Source organism: Chelonoidis abingdonii, chromosome 2, assembly GCF_003597395.2.
Source record: "Chelonoidis abingdonii isolate Lonesome George chromosome 2, CheloAbing_2.0, whole genome shotgun sequence".
In the NCBI taxonomy this organism is placed as follows: domain Eukaryota; kingdom Metazoa; phylum Chordata; order Testudines; family Testudinidae; genus Chelonoidis; species Chelonoidis abingdonii.
Genome location: NC_133770.1, coordinates 67502359 through 67521911, shown reverse-complemented (window position 1 = coordinate 67521911; position 19553 = coordinate 67502359). Strand labels below are relative to the sequence as shown.

General features: G+C 39.2%; 1 protein-coding gene across 2 annotated transcripts in view; it reads left to right on the top strand.

Annotated features, from left to right (window-relative positions):
- Window positions 1-19553, top strand: part of JAZF1 (JAZF zinc finger 1) — a 283865-nt gene that overhangs the window by 227086 nt on the left and 37226 nt on the right. For both annotated transcript variants that reach the window (XM_032773794.2, XM_032773795.2), the window contains exon 3: window positions 11043-11239. In XM_032773794.2, the coding sequence (XP_032629685.1) occupies window positions 11043-11239 (197 nt within the window). The remainder of the gene's footprint in view (window positions 1-11042; window positions 11240-19553) is intronic.

The window sequence follows — 19553 nt, the reverse complement described above, 5'->3', positions numbered from 1 at the left end:
CTCCGGCTGGGGGTGCAGGCTATGGAGTGGGGCCAGGGATGAGGGGTTTGGGGTGCAGGAGGGTGCTCCAGGATGAGACCAAGGGGTTCAGAGGGCAGGAGGGAACTCAGGGTGTAGGGTCCAGGTAGAGCGTACCTCAGATGGCTCCTGGAAGTGGCAGCATGTCCCTCCTCTGGCTCCTAGGCAGAGGCACGACCAGGCAGCTCCACATGCTGCCACGTCCACAAGCGCCTCTCCTTTAGCGTCCATTGGTCACTATTCTAGTGCTTCTAGTAGGGGCAGCACATGGAGCCCCCCTAGCCATCCCTGCACCTAGGAGCCAGATGGGGGGCATGCCACCACTTCAGGGAACTGTGCAGACCATGGCAGGCAGGGAGCCTGCCTTTGCCCCGCTGCACTGCTGATTGGACTTTAAACAGCCCGGTCAGCGGTGTTGACTGGAGCCACCAGGGTCCCTTTTCGACTGGGCATTCCCGTCAAAACCAGATGCTTGACAACCCTATTTATTTGTGCACCCCAAGTAAGCTCTAATATGTCCATTTGAAATGCACATTGTCAAATAGCTATGCAGCACTCCATGTGCTGTAGATTAGGCTAGGCTTTATTTGATTCCGTTATAATCAATAATCAAAAAGGATGAATAATAAAATATTCCACCCAACTAAAAATGTTGCTGTAAAGACTCCTTCAGGAAGTTGTATAGGTAAAATTTTATCAGGTGGTAGTCTTTTATTTAATGATGTCTTTGAATCAACAAAAGTAAAGTTAAAAGGTTGAGCTTGCTGCTCTTTCCATAATCCTCATTGATTTGTCACTATTACAAATACAACCAATCATTCATTATTTAGAATGCAGATGATGATTTCAATAAATTACTCTGAGAAAGGTTAAACAATTAAACTCCTTTATATGGACTGGTTTCAGATTGTTTTTTCGCTTTTAGCCTGTCATCCATAAAGCTCCTATGGTATGACTTCCATGCGTGTACTACTCTGGGTGTATCCAAATAGATTTTATTTATAAAATCTTCATTTATAAAATAAAGGAAAACAGTGCTTTCTAAATAACTTTGTGTTGAAAATATCCACTTTCATATTATGCAACAAAAATGCAGAATGTTTCAAACACCATAGATGCATTGACCTCAGCAGGGATGGCAACTCTCCCTACCCCTAATTTCAGGATTAAGAAAGTTCACATATGTAATGTGCAAAGAATGTTATGAACAAACAAAAGTACAATATGCGTTTTTCATGCCATCATATTCTGATTGATTTCATTTCATTTATTATCAGGCTGTGATAAAAGTGAATATAGGAAAGTCACTACTAAGCCAATGCAAAATGAAAGTCTTAATGCATGGTCTTAATACTGTAAGCAAAACACTTCTATAGTGAATTAACAAAGACTCCTAATAGCTGCCATCATATTCTGATTGATTTCTAAAAAACACAGTATTTTAGTATTTTGAAATTGCATCCATTCCTGATTTAGAGGAAAATAAAGTTGTATCTAGGGTTTTGTGTAAAGTTTGCATAGCATCACAAACCCAGCCAAAATAGGTTCCATTATTTTCTCACAGAGGAAACCCATGTTCATGCATAGGTTTTTAACTGTTAGAATATCAGTGTGAGTCTTGCATGCAGTGTGGCTGCAAATGTGAGTCTTAGTGGTTTATTTGATGTAGTGAGAGAGTAAAGCCTAAATAGAGAGTATTTGTGGAACGTGGTCTGGATTTGAGAATGCACATTATAGGATGTTTCTGTTAGCCCTTTAAATATTTTTGATTTCTCTCTCACACTCTCACTCAGGCAGAATTTGCATGAGTAGGATATATATGAATGCCATGTAAATATCCCATACCTAAATGGTGTGTGAGATGCCAAATAAAACCCTTGTGGTTAGGGACACAAGTGTCTAAATCCGGACATGTTTTCACAACTGCTGGGTTTGGATTTACTATGTTTCATTAGAATTTTAATGAAAACCTGTAAAAATTGTTCAAAGTGTTTGTGAAGGAAGTACAGGGTTTTACAAAGGTGCAAAATCACCCACACTCTACAAATGATAGTCATGAGAGGGCTTGAAGATAGCCAAGAGTTTGAGTTAATGCTTAATGACAGGAAACTTCAGATTCAGTGTTAGTTGTTGATATATATTTTTTTCTCCACACAGTACAAAGTACAGTATTCTATGCTAAAGCTTTACTAAGCAAATTTTTTTCCATTAGTCTAGTTTTGCTCTGCTTATTTAGAAAATGTTTTTATCATTCCCAGAGCACAACAGTGCACTACTTAGTTCCCACAGATTATATTTATTCAGATTTCTGATTAACCCAATAGTTCTTCAACTTAAAGATTGATTTAGTCACTGCTGAAAAGAGGAAAAACAAACATGGTGTTTTATAGCAGATTTGTGTAAGTTTCTGACTGCATATTATTATCTTTAGATCAGGGGGTGGCCAGACTTATTTGATGGGTGGTCCACACAGTAACTGCGCATGGAAGTCACTCATTAGTTCTCATGCCATTTCCCATACTTATGAGAGCAAAGTTCTAAGTATGTCTGCTTTGCCCTCACTTTTTCGTCCATCTTTGTCTAAGGTTTATTTGCCATGGCAGCAGCAAGAAAAAGCAGAAGTGGGTATTGTAAAGGTTGGCTTTCATACTGGCATATGTCATCACTTTAGAAGAGTTGTGTTCCAATGGGACAAAACTACAGGGTTTGGAGTACCATGCAGGACCCGTCACATCATTTAAAAACAATAAGAAAGATTCAGTCTTAGGCTGGTATGGGCAGTCTAGGTTTATTAGCTAAGTCTCTGTTTAGCCTTATGGACCCTCCTTCACTGTAGGTTCTCATGAACGCCTTCTGTTCGCTGTGGTCAGATTTAGAGTGAATTTTGTGCTATCACATTCTGCCTTTGTTGTTCATTTGATGATGTTTGTCAGTGATCTGTAGGGGAGATGCAGGACAATAAGATACTAGTCAAAGTGTCAAGGATGTCAGATGACTGCAGGGATGCTGGAACTAGGGGCTCTAAGGGTGCGGCTTGAAGTGGTTTCCATCCTATGCAGGGTTTACAGTTTTGTTCAGTGGCTTTCAGCACCACCACTATAAAAATTGTTCCAACACCACTGGATGATCGTAGTGTTCTTCAGGGGCAGCTGTGTGTTAAAATCTGCAACTAGACAGCATTCTCTGCTAGGCTGGTCTGGAAGTACACTAGATCCTTGAGTCTCTGGGGTATACCAGTACAGACAGTCTACCTCTAAGACTGAGGAGTAAAAAAGCCCTACTGACTTGTAGCAGGAGGTGATAGATGTACTAGGATAGGGGTGAGGTTACAGTGTCTCCTATATCTATGCCAGAGAGTAGATTTAGAGCATGAGAGAGGGAGAATGCTTGCCGTAGATGGCTACAAGACGGTTGTCATAGACTTTGCCCTTTTACCTAGAAGGGTCTGTGGATGTGGAGACACATGTGCCCCAAGCTGGACTGGCCTCTTATGTTGCAAAGTGAACTGAAGTGAGCAAAGTTGGAAAACTAAGAAGAAGTGCAGAGCTATATCCGATCTGTAGGTCTTGGTGTCCCAAAGTCTGGATCTGCTGTTACTGAAGCCAGACTTCCATTACTGACAGGACTGACTATTTCTAGAAGATTTATCCTATTGGAAAAACTGTATTTAGTTTATCTAAAAGAGAGTTGTCTGTCTAATCTGTACCCACCAAGCACAAATGGCTAATAATTGATACACACACGCTGTGAGAGAGAGGCTGGATGACATTATATACAGCAGGGGTCGGCAGCCTTTCAGAAGTGGTGTGCCAAGTCTTCATTTATTCACTCTAATTTAAGATTTCGCATGCCAGTAATACATTTTAACGTTTTTAGAAGGTCTCTTTCTATAAGTCTCTAATATATAACTAAACTATTGTTGTATGTAAAGTAAATAAGGTTTTAAAAGTGTTTAAGAAGCTTCATCTAAAATTAAATTAAAATGCAGAGTCCCCTGGACCGGTGGCCAGGACTTGGGTAGTGAGTGTGCCATTGAAAATCAGCTTGCGTACTGCCTTCGGCACACGTGCCATAGGTTGCCTACCCCAGATATACAGCATCTCAAATAAACTAGTCCCAAAGTCTAAAGACGGGTGGGTTTGGCTATCAGGTACTTCTTTGGAACTCTGTTTTTATAACCATTTTACCAGGGCTATGGCTATGTACAGACATTCAACTCCAGAGCACATTTAGCTCTTTTAAGAGCTACCTCGAGGGAGAGTGCTATGGTACAGTAGGTGTAACATCACAGTGTGCATCACCCTGGGGCATGAAATTGAAGCAGGAGCTGGTAAGTCATAGCTTGTTTAGGTAACATGGAGTTATATCCCTCTTTACCATCAATGGTTCTTGATTTTTAATGTTTTTAATAACTTAAAAATGTGTAAGAGAATGTGATTAAGGAGATTTTTATTTTTAATTTAAACACAACTCTGGATCACATTTTTGTGCAACTTTATATGCAGCTGGTGGCAGCACCTGCTATGCTGTTGTGTTATAGGTGTTTTCAGTTGCTTATAAATTTCCCAAACTTCAACCACTACAGCTGAAATTTTCCATGCTGTGTCTGCCTCAGGCTAAATTTCTTGGGAAAGTTTCAGTAAAAATAGTTCATCTGTTTGTAAGAATGAGATTAGGGGAAAATCCATTGTTTTGACCATATTAAAAAAAATTCTTACAACCATTTGGTTCAGCTGTGGTTCATGCTTTGGAACAGGGACTTGATATTTGGCAGGCAGTCCCCTTTGTCTCAGCAATTCCTCTTTTCCTGTTCCTGTACAAAAAACCACACAACTTTGACCAAATTATAATCATTTGATAAATCTCAATTTGTACATGAATTTTACAAGTAATGTTAGTCAAAATTCTCTAAGGTTATTTCTAAAATTCACTCTGTTCTTAAAACTGACTAGCTAATGTAATGTTTTGTATTGAGCACTTTGTTGTAATCATTTTCCTTTTTAAAAAAAATATTTTGAAGATTGTGGTTTGGGGCATTTTTACAATTTCCAGAAAATCGTGATTTACACAGGGCCCCCACACATGATGGAATTGCGGGAGGTGGGATTCAGTGTTTGTTCGGTTGGGTTTGGTTTTTTTTTAATCAAGGCAATATCTGCCCCTACAATGACAGGATCTGTGGATCCTGGATTGGCCTCATTAGCCATCTGCGGACCCACCAGTAATAAATGACTATCATATTGTGAAAGACAATCATCCTCGAAGTCTGAGAGATTGCCAACTGAGCCCCATTTTACAAATGGGGAATTGGGGCACAGAGAGATTAAGGCCAAAATTGTCAAAAGTATCCACTAATTTTGGGTGCTGAACTTGACACTGATTTTTTTTAAGCATGCCTACATTTTTGTAGGAGTTCAAAGCTCAGTTCCAATCAACTTCAGTTGCAAATGCTCAATGTTTGTAAATCTGTCCCCAGATGTCTCAGGTTGGGCACCCAGAAAATAAGGAACGTACATTTTGTGGCCACCTGTGAAAATTTTGACTTAGGACTTTGGCCGAAACAGGGATAGAATCCAGTTCTCCAGGGTATCAATGAATGTCCGTAACCATGAGACTATCCTTTCTCTTCCTGCCTCATTCATTGTACACCTTCCAATTTACACAAGAAATGAGATAGGGATCCTCCAGACAACAGCCTCATTCAGTATTCAACCCTGATTCATTCCCAGAGAGCCATCCTTACTGTCTGAACTGAATGAGGCAGAGGTCCTGTGGAGGGAAAAGTAGTATGAGATCATGTAATTAAAGATAAACAAGGCTTAGATTGTTAATTCCATTCTAAACCCTAATTTTTCACAATTTTATTGCATATTTTAAAGAATGCCGTAATAACTCAGCACAAATATAACATTTGGAATCCAATATCACAGTTCAAATAAAATCTCAAAGGACTAACTAATCTATTTTCGATTTAAAAATATTACAATTTCTATTAAATATTGAAACACGTTATGCTAAAGAATGATGTGTTTTATTATACCAAGCAAATAAAGGATTTCAAATATAAGGCTGTTATTCCAGACTGACTCCATCCTTAGTTTGCCCCAGTGTTTCATGGTATGAACAATACATAATTTTTCAGAAGATACTGTACATGCTGCAACACCTTGGCATAATAAGAGTGAGTAACGGAACAGCTCCAGCCAGAAGTTTCAGCGTTAACTTTCATTTTCCATGTTTTTATGGATTTAAACCAGACTGATTATCCCTTAACATTATTTTAACATTGTTATTTGTGGCTGAGTTTATTATATGGCCGTGTTCATACTGCTGCACTTAACATATCATACATTAGGTTATAATCCAAGCTTTTCAAGGATTTATAATGTTGCTGTAAAATTTGCTCAAGGAATAAAGCTTTTAACCCAAGAGCAAATACTCTCATATATTTTACTACAAATTCTAAATGTGAGTGAATTTGACACTTCCTAGTTAGAGAAAAGCAAATATGTATGTTCATTTTATTAAGATCCTTTAATACTATATTTTTCTTTACTAAAATTCATATTTTTGTTTGTGTGCTGTTAATATATGAACCCTTGGGGAAGGAGGCTTGTCAGGGGGCGGGGAAGAGAAGTGGAAAGGGTGGAAAATAAAAAAAACACACAAAAAAACAAAAATCTTAAACTGTTACCATAGATACCCAATTTTTAAATGTTAACATTGTAAAAAGTCCATACCACTGCTTGACATGATACATTGTTTCTGTTCCAAGGGCGGATAAGCTGTCATGTCAAAGACCTGTTTATTAATGTCTTCATAGTACAAATTGACATTAGGTATCATGGGAAAAATCCACTTATTAATGTCTCCATACTATGTATAGACAGGCTACATCTTTATGACTCTAAAGGTACTTACAATTTCATGCCACAGTGTTTGAGGATGTGTCAAAGTACACTAGCCTTTCAGAAAGAGAGATGGTTCTTTTTTTTTTTTCCACAGAGCCAAGTTGGAGTCTTCTATACTGGGCTCTGGTTAGTAAAAGTTTATTTTTTCTCCTCTTTCTCTCTACCCCAAAATACTGGCTTTTCTATAAAAACTTCTCCATGAGCTATAGCAGCTTCGGACTATCTTCCAGCAGCCTCTGCACAGTTTAAGCTGAAGCAGCCTGTAAGCTGCAAACTGCTACAACAGTTAGAATTCCCCAAAGCATTAAAGAATATAGTATAGTCATATTCATATAAAATGTGTGTGTGGAAGGAACGAGACAGTCTTATGGCATTGTACTGCAAATGCCATCACATGCATTGCTTACTACCATGGGAAGTTCAAACCAATCGTTAATGATAGTAATCACTATTCCTGTTTGTGTTTGCAGAATTGGGCCCTTTACATATATCCCTATTTTTTTTCTGCAGAGTCTTGTGCCATTGTGCTATCATCTAATTTGTTTCTTAATACATTCATATGTATAAAGTGCTCTGAGATTTTGTATTGTATTCAAACTCTCATTCATCTATAAAGAGAACAGTTGACAGGAGTTAGTTATGAGTAAGGGTTATGTCAGTTCACACACTCAGAATTGATACACACTCAGGGCTGACGTAGTCATGTTTAACAGGTCCAAAAAGAGAAACATGCATATTTTAAGGTGGATGCATAGCCAAAGGTATGAGTATTTCAGTGCAGTACACGATGTATCCTTATTTGTTTGTTTGTCTCTCATATTGGAGCATCCAGAAAACAAGATAAAATAGGCAGGTAATTGACCATCATAATTGCTTTATCGCTGAACTCGATGAGTTCTGAACTAGCTTTCTGCCACCGTATCTTGAGTCTCCCTCACTCTTATTGTAGGCTGATGAAAAGAGTACGACTTTTGAAAGAAAGCCCATTTTATTTGTACTTAGTCCAATAAAAAAGAGTGCCAATAACTCTTGACATTTCCCTGACCACACTCCCTCTCTGGAGTTTGAAATGTGTTTTTCTAAGTGATAAAGACAGTTGTAATGCAAGCGCAACACAAAACTGCTTTGTACGATATTACTAGTATTTATTATTTGAGCTCTCTCTGATGATATCTCTGCTGTTCAAGGCACAAATAAACACAGTCCCTGCCCTAAGGACCTTAAAATCTAAAACCAGTACATCTTATGATACAGCTAAAACCTGGTTTCACTCCTTCAAAACTATGATAAAGCCAAACCACCAGCTGCTAAGCCATCTAGAGTGGTATTATACTCCCATTTTTAAATGATTTTATTGCATATTATACTATAATGCAATGTGTCTCAAACTGTGGAGCGCATCCCCGAGAGGAGAGTATGTACAAGGGGATGCACAGACTTTTCAGTCCTCGCTGCAGTAGTTATACTGACGTAACTCTCCACGTCGACTCACAGATTCCTAGAGTTAGGGCCGGCTCCAGGTTTTTTGCTACCCCAAGCCAAAAAAAAAAAAAAAAAAGCTGGAGTGCAATCGCTAAAGCAAAAAATGGAGTGCTGCCACCTCCCCTTGAGAAGTGCCGCCACAAGCACATGCTTGGAACGCTGATGCCTAGACCTGGCCCTGCCTAGAGTTTAAGGCCAGATGAGGACAGCAGATCATCTAATCTGACCTTCTGTATATTACAAGCCCTTAAATATCACCCAGTTAACCTTAAATGGAGCTGAATAACTTCTGTTTGACTGTTATCTCACTTCCAGAGTGAATTAATTAAAGAAATGAGAGCAGCCACATGAAGGATTACACCAGTTTTAAAAAAAAACCAAAAACACTGCAATATAAATTCATGCCTTTCCTTATGCTGGTGTAACTTCTTGATAAATTCTTGTGTAGACAAGCCCTAAACTGTGTAGGCCTTTAATAGGACACAGTAGGGATGACACAGGGTATTGTGATTGGTTTTATTTTCTAGAAGTGGGACTCAGCTTTCAAGAGCTAGGAAACACCTATTTAAGAAATTGCAGTTTTAATTGTATATATACACTGCATTATTTAAGTGCCATTGAATAAATGTATACCCATGAACATTTCAGGTTTAAAAGTAGAAATTTAAACACATTGTAATTATAACCCTATTTTGTTTGAAGTTCCCCTTCTGAACTTTTACTTTAAAACAAAATTTTGCTTCACTCTTTTCCCCCTCAAATTGCTTTCTCTTCTGATCTCGGGACACAGTTAAGAAAATATCCTCTGCAGTGCAGTGCCTCTAGCCTGAGTATGAAAACCCTGGATATGCATGCAACTTTAAAGGATACCTAATCACCTATGGCAAATAGTAATGTAATTATTGTGAGATTAATATGACCCAATCCCCTTGATTTGAATGCATTAAGCTCTATAAGGTTTTCTTCCATGTCAGATGTGATAATCTCCATTTCCATCAGCCATCATACCTTCATGCCCATGTTCCATGTTATCATCTTTACTGAAAACCGAGGCAAAATATGTATTCGGTTTTGGGGCCATGCCTAAATTATGCAATGTGGATGGGAAGGAGAGTAAAGATAGAGGACCAGTGTTGTCCGTCCTTATTGTCTTTTTATTTACAAAACTAAGAAAACCTCCTATTTTTTGTAACTTCCTTGGCAAGAGTTGATTCAGCTTGACTTTTAGCAATTCTCACTTTATTTCTATATTTTCTAACGTACAAGATGTACTTTTCTTGCTGATCAATCCCTTTTTCCATTGCCTCTAGGCACTCTGTTTACTTCTAATAATCTTTTTGAAGTAGTTATTCATCCAGCTGTTCCCTACAAGTTTTCTTCCCCTGGCTTGAGATGTAAACATCAGACAGTTTTTGTATAGTTGGTTTAAAGAAATTCCAAGCCTCCTTCACATTTAAGTCTTTGAGGTCTTCAGTCTGGTTGACGCCTTTAACTAATTTTCTTAATTTCCTAAAGTCTGCCATTTTGACATCAGATAGCACAGCTGATGACCCAGTTTTGATTATCCTTCCATTTAATTTAAACCAAATCAATTTGTGATTTATTTAAGCCAAGTTTATTTCCTACAACGAGCTCTTCTGTTATGTCCTCACTGCTTAGCAGAACGAAGTCTAAAATTGCATCTCCTCTTGTGGGCTCAGTGATGATTTGGTGAAGAAAACAGCCATCTATCCCATCCAAGAATAATTGGGCACTGCCAGCATTAGTAGCATTTATTCTCCAATCTATATTTGGGAAGTCGGTCTCCCATTATGACATAATATCCGATAGTATTTGTCTCTAATAATATTAATGAGATCTCTAGCCATATCTGAGTCTGACACTGGGACTCAGTTCCTAAACCTAACAAAACCTCTTTTATAATCCTTCCCCAAAGTGATTTTGACTCTTTCTGGTTTGTCCGTTCTATCATATCTCATTTCCTTACAGCTTCCACCACCTCACTGATCTATACGGCTACCCCACCACGGTTACCTTGATTCCTATCTCTTCTAAACAGGATACACCCTTCAGTACCTGCATGCCAGTCATGAGTGCTTTCCCACCATGTTTCTGTAATATAATATCCAGTCTGACTTCCTGTGCCAGTAGTTCCAGTTTCTGTATTTTTATTGCCTAGTCTCCTTGCATTTTGTACAAGTATTTCAATTGTTTCCCTTGGACCTAACCCAGTTTTGCAACCACATTGGGTATAGTTCTTTCACGAAGTGTAACAGCTGCCTGATTATTACTCTGATCAATATGGGTACTTTATTTTGCTGTGCTGTCTATACTTTTATCTTCCGGGGTTCCATTCTGCTTACCATATCTTCTTTTAGCAGATTTTCCCTCTCCTGTATATTGAAGCCAGGCATGGAGATCTCATGAGTCTCTCCCAACTTTTTCCCCTCACTAACTAGTTTAAAGCCCAGCTTATCAATGAGCAACATGCCAAAGCAGTTTCACCCCTATAGTGTCTGTCTACCTTGCAGTGGAATACATCTTTCATATCTGGGTTTGAAAGGCCATTATTAAGGGCTAATTTACTGTTTCAGAATTGTAATTTTTGTCTCATCGTTGGTTTTGTTCTAGATTTATGACTGATGCAGCTCGCCGTGAGCAAGAATCCTTGAAGAAAAAGATTCAGCCTAAACTCTCTTTGACTTTGTCAAGCTCAGTGTCCCGTGGGAATGTATCTACTCCACCCCGCCACAGCAGTGGAAGCCTTACTCCTCCAGTCACGCCCCCAATCACTCCCTCCTCCTCATTTCGAAGTAGTACACCAACAGGTAAGGAGCTACAGCTTCACTTAAGCCTTTTGGTTTTGCTGCGAGAGAGCCACAATAGACCATAGATGTATCTGTTGTTGCAGTATCACCAACTCCCAGCCTTTCAAAAATCACAAGTCAGGCACCCAAAAAACGTGAAAATTGTGAGTCTTAAAAACAAAGCAAAACCCCACGCACACATAGCTTTTGGGTTCTTTTTATTTGCCTTCTGTTTCTGAACTTTGGGAGTGTGCTTTGATCACATGTTCAGGCTTTTTTCTCCCCAAGTATGAAGTCTAGAAGCTTTTTTTTTTTTTCCTAATGAAAGCTGAGATTCTCACATATGCAAAGGAAGTGTGTTTTATGGAAAACACCAAATATGGTGAGACTTGTGATACAATTGCCAGTGCTGGCAAAACCTATAGGACTTGACTCTAGAGATCTAAAAGGAGGTATGGTGTAATCTCATCTGTCGACTGTATTCACAGTGAATCTAATTCACCCAAGGCTATGCCAGCTTCTTCCAGCGTAACAAAGAGCCCTTTGTGGCACAAAGCCCTTGCAGAAGGGGATGTGGCAACATAAAGCACTTGCAATCCCCCTCCAACTGTAGGCTTGCAGCTAACCAACAGAGCCCCTGAATGTGGACAGTACTAACTGAAGAATGAACAGAACACTTAAAGATGGGCTTTATGGGATTGTGTGGGCTACTTCATAAGGGAGAATCAAGCTGTAGGTCAAATCCAAGATGCCACTGCTAAGAAGGAGCAGACTGACTGCTTGAGTCTAGGATTATACTGAAGTATGAAATATTTGTTCTGGATGGTTGAGGCTTACAATTTCAACCTGAATATTGAGTACAGTCAATCTTACCTGCCTATATAGGTACTTTATTTATAATGCACCCATCACCATGATATCCGGGTGCTAACAAAATATAAAGAAAAACTAAGTTCTTGGGACAATTCTCCACTTCTGTCTGTTTATAATACATGGGGTTGTGTGGAGTTTTGTTTTTTTTAATTTGGGTAAAATGTATCCTGAGATATGTGCATCCAGTGGATTACAGGTGCAAGGATTTCTTGCCGCTGGAGCAGTAAATGTGTCCCTCTTAATTTTTTCCCCTCCAAGTTCAAAAGTAAACAGTAAAACCAAGAAAAAACCAAGCATGATGCTGGAGAAGAATTTTCTTATAGATTTTCTGCCTCCTTTATGCTGAGCTTCACTTCAAAAGCAAAACACATATGGACATCCCAGCAATAAAATTAATTGTAACAAATTCTTTCCAGTGCCATTGTACAGTTTTATTCTGCACTGATCGAAAGTTATAAACGGCTAGACATGCTGGGCCAGATCCTCACCATCAAGGAGGCTGGGGCTAGACTGATTTATACCAGCTAGGAATCTGGCCCACTGTTTCTGGATATGTTTCAGAATAAGTGTACTTCAGTATCTTCAGTTCTGTGCACCTTGCCCTACAGTCCGAATACAGGAAGATATAGTGGAAATGGTTGGAATCTGTCACTGATAGTCTAACAGAAAAGGAGTATATTTTATCTGATTTTACAAAGTATAGACCCAACACAGTCATTTTACTGAAAAAACAGCATGAACACCCTTAGCTTGATATATTGCTATGTAATGTGTTTTCCATAAGTTATTTAATGTTTTGGTATTAATGATTAAATGGAAAAATGTGCATGACATCTATGTCTGGAGAGCTGTGAAATAAATGGATTAGTAAATGTCCCCATATATATAAAAATTAAATATGTACAGTGTAGCTAAAATGTTCTTTGTTACATAAGAATATTAACATTTCAGAATTGAGTTTATTAATAATTATTTTGTAAATAGTGTTTGGAAAAAATTGAATCATTTCCTTTGCTGCGGATGTTGAGAAATCATTCTGACATATTGCATTTTTTAGCGATCTCCACTGAAAAGACTAATTTACGATGTAGTCAGGATGTGTAATTTTGTGTGTCTGTCAAGAACACTGTTCAGCTATCTACTGTTTCAACCACATTCCATAATATGTTAAAAATTAATAAGGATGCTAGTGTCTGTCTACTAAAGTACTTTCCTGTTTTGATTGTATATATTTTTACATTTAGATTATTTAAAATGTTGTTTTACCTGTATTAGAAGGATCATCTTGTTTTGGCTAACTAACTTGGTTTCTGGGAGTCCTGTTTGCCAGGTTATAAATAATACCAAGTTCCACATTGTGAATTTTCTGTTCCAAGTTCCACATTCAAACTACATTCCAAGGTCAGAATTTGGAATAGGCTGGTAGCAAAATTCATATATAAAATAGATATTCTTTCTTAAAGAATTTTACTTTATTAGCTTTCAACTTAGTTACATTTCAGCAGCCTCACTGCAGAATTTCCAATTCTATCATCTTTAAAACTTTTCTGGACCTGAAATAAATCTTTGAGATGTTTCGATTGCTATGAAACTATTGCTCTAGGCCACAAGTTTTTTAATATAATTAAATATATTTTGGGGAAATTGGGGAAAATGCAAGTGCAACCCAACTTAAAAGTTACTCAGGAGAGAGAGTTAATGCCGGTCTTCAGGGAGGCTTGGTGGCCTCCTCCTGCTGCCTTCTGGATTAGAGAGATAATGGATGACTGCTAATCCAATCTTCTCCCTTCAGAGAGCACTGCCATGGAGGGCTACTGCCTCCCTTTACCTCCATTTTGAGGGTCTTCTGACTGGGCAAGGAACCCACCAGACCTTGCTTCTCCACTGGGGAGGGCAGCAGGAAGGAAAGAGTTCATTTTTCTACTGCAGCCAGCTCTCAGGAAGACATGGCCAGTAGAACCCATAATGCCTAAAAGGGTAGTTAGGGAACCTTCAGGTGTTCCTTAGCAATTATGCTGTAGGAACCATTTGCAAGGGAATCTTTGATGCTTCCCTAGCTCCATAGCTATTGTTTAAGGTGTGGGGCAATGTTTTAATAGCACCACTGTGTAGCAGATTTTGGGAGAAGTAAAGAACAGTTTCCATTATTTATTGATTTAGATGTACAGAACAACCCGGTGCCCATGTTGCACTTCGGGGCCCTCACATAATGTAACCTTTACAGTAAATACCTTAATACAGATTTGTTCCACCAGCAAAAATAACATAACTAAAACCTCCTCTGCTTCAGACATAAAAATATAATCCCTCTTACTCATAACCTGCCCAGATGTGTGGAACTAAACATGAGTGTTGCAGCATGCCCAGTAGATTAAGTAATCTGGGGTCTGGCAGACCATGGTGGGTAGAAAAGTCCAGGATCAAAGACCTCCTCACATAGATATCCATCTTTAATGCAAGCTGTTAATATTTTTGTATAGTTTTTTATATATATCTGTGTTGAAGGATGATGTTTCCACCTTTAATTTCTTTGCCTTTGGGTTAAATCAGATCATTGATGTCCCTTTGAAAATTTTAGTAAATCTTCATAATAATCTTTTTCAAATTTTCAGTGATAGTAATATACTGATAACTCATTTTTAAAATGAAAGAACATGGACCTTCTCCTCCTCTCCCCCCTTTTTTTTAAAAAATAGCAAAAATGGTTAATTTCTTCTATGGAAATAAGTCAGCAGTTTCTTTAGTTTCTTTGTTTTTTGTTTTTTAATAAAATAAAGTTACTTTGGGGTTGTAGGATGCCAAAAAATCATCTGAAGCCACTGCCTTGTATATATTGGGCGGTTTGTTTGTTTGTTTGTTTGTGTGTTTGTTTTTGTTATCCTTCCCCCCCCCCCCCAAAGATTTCCACAAACAATTTTAAATTTCAGCCTGGAGTGAATTTTTGACCTAGTTATAAAACCTGAAGCAGGAGTTTAATGTTACCAACTGGCTTTTAAATGGCTCAGGTTGTTGTTTGCAGTGTTGTTTTAGATGTATCAGTCCCAGAATATTAGAGACACAAGGTGGGTGAGGTAATATCTTTTATTGGACCAACTTCTGTTGGTGACAGAGACAAGCTTTCGAGCCATACAGACTTCTTCTTCAGGCCTGGGTTCGTCAACCCTGAAGATAAACTCTGTGTAGCTTGCAAGGTTGTCCCTTTCACCAGTACCATTTGGTCAATAAAAGATATTACCTCACCCAACTTTTCACTCTAAACGACTCATATATAATTCTCTTTATTTATTTTTTTGGGGGGTGGGGTGTCATAAACAGATAGCTAGGGGTTAATGTCTCTTTCACCTGGAAAGGTTTAACAAACAACACCTGACCAGAGGACCAATCAGGAAACAAGATACTTTCAAATCTCAAGGGAGGAAGCCTTTGTTGTTTCGGGTTGCTTTAGTCTTCTCTGTTCTGAAGAGACACACGACCTAAGGCTCTCATAATCTCTACCAATTGAAGTACAAAGAAGAAAGGGACGGATAGTCTTTACTGCTAATTTCAGTGGAGCGGAAGTGCGTTAAATTGTATTGCTGATTTGGACAGTTTTCTCACATTTCTATAAGCAAAAAACCACTGTAAATACATCGGAAACAGAGATTCTAGTTCTTGCTTTATTAAAACTCCTTTAAAGATCGTTTGATTTTCCCGCAGTGCCAGGCTCAAGGATGAGCTGTACTCACCAGGAATGGGGAGGAAGAGAAAGGGAGGAGGAATCCTGTCTAGATTCACCGAGCTTGAAACGTATGCCTCTGGGTGAGTGCAAGTCCTCTGTTTTAAGATTCAAGAGTTTGGATCACAGAGTCCAGGGTAACCCGGGGGAAAGCCTGGAATAGCATAGCGAGGAAAGAGTTTACTTTCCTTGGGGAAGATCCAGGGGCGGATCTGGGGGTCCCCAGGGAAGGTTTTGGGAAGACCAGAGTTTATCGGGCACTCAGAGTCCTGATTGGTGGCAGCGTATCAGATCTAAGCTGTTAATTTAAGCTTAGAGGATTTCATGCTAGTACTTCATTTTTTGGACTCTAAGGTTCAAATTGAGGAAGTATACTATGACAGGGTGAGATCAGGAATGTTGGAAATGTTTTAAAAATTTGAAAAAATGATCATTTCACTCAACTTTCTGTGCAAAACTGGCTCTGACTTCTTTTCTCGTGTTTAATGTGTAATCTATTAAAATCTAAACAATTTTATAATTTTAATAGGTTTCTAATCATACTCACTGCCTGATATAGTTCGGCAGTTAATGGTTCTGCTGGGGTAGCCAGTTTTGGAATTGCACTCTGACAGCAGCAAGCATTGGTGATGCTGTGTGGCACACCAACAGGTATTGCTCAGTCTCTCTACTTGCAAGGGAGATGTAAGGGTCAGGTTTTCATGGGTGGCCCACACTGATCCGATATCAGAGACTGTATCTTATTTGGACCCACAGCTAGCTGACTGGTGCATTATTGGGCTATCTACTGGCTTATTCAGTGAGTTAAATACCAAATGTTGGGTTGTCATGTTTCCAAATCCTTTTTTTGTTGTTAGGTTTCTATGTATACTCACAAACAAACAATCCATACAATCCAAACTTTTGTGTCGTGTGCAGTACTGTACTGAATACCTGAATACTGAGTACTAAATATACCTGAATACATATACATGTCAAGTATGCTTATATTCAACTGCTGTAATTATTTTATGGTAGATTAGGCCTCAAACAAGTTAAGCACATTTTAAAATCTTTACAAAAATGTAAAATAAGCGGATATTCTAATTAGTGATAATATAATCAGTTTACCATGTAATATCTCCCTTTAATAGTTATTCAAATCCATGGTGGGACTTTTCTCCTGTTTTTCTTTAAGATTTTAGGAATCCAAGATCTAGGCAGTGGGTAAAATGATATGATAATATGCCAAATATGCCAAAGATTTTTGCAATAGCAATATTTTAAGAATAAAAAAGCTGCAGTTGAGGATTTCACAGCACTTCTTTGAAATTCTCAACCTATATATATGCTTTGATATAGAAATCATTGCACATTTCTTAGCTACCCAAAAGATAGAATCCTTGATTCTTTATTTGAAACTACAGTATGAGAGCTAAGTTAAGCAATATAAAACAGCTGCAACAGATTCCCACCTCTTCTCCCGCCCCAAAATCCTTTCCAGACAATACAGTCTCAGGATACCATTTGAAAAATGATTTAGTAGCTCTAGTAGCAAATTATAGCATCTGGGCACTTCAGTGATATAGAAAGGATATTTTTTTCAAGTTGAAACCAAGATGGCTTTGTTGCATTTTCAGAAATCTGAAAGCTGCAGAATTTCAGGTAATATAGAGGAGCAAATTGTGTAAAGTGCAGCAATTTTTCCTAAATAAATCTCTGATTGATGATGGGCCATAATTTACACAATATCTAATCTTTTGATTTAATACCATCTGCAACAACAAAAAAAGCGAAGCTAATCTATCAATTAATGAAAAAGACATTCATTGGTAGGGTGAATATCCTCAGCTGGTGTAAACTGTCAGAATTCTATTGAAGTCAAAAGTACTTCTGATACCCAATGGTAATTGCATGCTTAATGCGGTATGATGGCTTAACTAGCTCTTTTCAAGTTCAAAAGAAATAGCATAGTCTTGACATTCTTTTTTATGCAGCCAAATTTTCCCCAGTTCTTGAAATGCAATCACAGGCAAAACTTGAGTCTGAAAAGTTACACCTTCCTTTTTGTGTCAGCAGGTGTTCCTGCTACAGCCAAAAGAATTTAGAGCCCCATTGTCCCCTACATGGAATAACCCACAAAAGGGAAAGGAAACTCCATGCATTTCAACTTCCAGTGTTTCCTACTCCTTCCATGGAAGAAGGCACTGACCCTGGAGACACATGGACAGCCTCTGTCCTTCAGCTGGTCTCGCTTCTGCAGATTCTTTGCTCCTGCATGCATAGCTACTGTCTGGGCTCTCCCAGGGTATTCCACAGTATAAGGTGAAGTAGTACAGTAACTCCTCACTTAATGTTGTAGTTATGTTCCTGAAAAATGTGACTGTAACCAAAACAATGTTAAGTGAATACAATTTCCTCATAAGAATTAATGTAAATGGGGGAGGTTAGGTTCCAGGGAAAAAAATATACGTTTTAAGCAAACAATTTAATACTGTACACAGCTATGATGATTGTGAAGCTTGGTTGAGGTGGTGAAGTTAGAGGGTGGAAGAGGGAGGGATATTTCCCAGGGAATGCCTTGCTGCTAAATGATGAACTACCACTCGGCTGAGCCCTCAAGGGTTAACATGTGTTAAGGTAGCCTCTCTGACAAGGCAGCATGAAACACGAAGGGGAGGGCGACAGATAGCAGACAGAGACAGACACACGGCCCTGTGTGTGGGGAGAGGAGAGAAGATGCCACACTGCCTCTCGTTTGAGGTATGTCGACCCACTCTAAGTGGCATTGTCTTTATAGTGGATCAGGATGCGAGACATGCAGCTGCTCCCGCGCAGCCTCTCTGTCTCTTCCTCCACGTGTCCGCCTCGCCGGCTCTATATGGAAGAGCGGTAAGCAGGGTGCAGGACGAGGGGGAGGGGGACACCCTGACATAGTCCCCCCTACGCAGCTACCAGCAACGGATCTCGGAGGACTCCAAGGTCGAGGCAGGAGCAAGCACACATGCAGTGGGCGGAGGGACACCCGAACTGCCAGTGCAGCCTCGCAATGATAGCCTCGGCAAGCTTCAACATTGGGAACGTTAGGGAGTGGCGGAGCTAAGGGGGGCTTCTGCGATCCATCCTGGTAAAAGCCCCCACCGAGCTAGCTGCAACGGCCGCTCTCCCTGCATCTGACAAAGCTAGTGGCACAAGCAGGAGCCAAGCGGAGAACGGTGCGATCTTAAACAAGCCTTCCGTATGGATTGGCAGCAACATAAACAGCAAAACAGTTGTCACGGACGACTTTAAGTGAGGAGTTACTGTACGTGCTAATACAGCTCAGCTGTAAATCATTTGCACCTGTATGTATGCAATCGGTGAGAAACTTCCCTTATTTTTGAAACCTGCGCTCCATTTAATTGCAGGTGGCCCCTGGGAGTCTAGCATAGAGTGGAATCAATAAATAATTTCCTGATTCAACTTTCTCCACAACAGGGCCTAACTGGGATTTATATACCCTCTACGCATTCCCGCCTTAGTCTCCGCTTTCACAAGCGGAAAAAGGCCCAGCCTCTTTAATTCTTCCTCAATATAGGATCGTTCCAACCCTAATCATTTTAGTGCCCTGCTCGAACCTTTTCTAAAGGCACCGTATATCTTTTGGTTGATGAGGGGAGACCACATCTGTATTGCAGTAGCAAGATGGCAACCCAATGGATGTATATAGAAGGCAAAAGAGTATCTCGCATCTATTCCTACGCCTTTTGAATGATGCCTAACAATCGT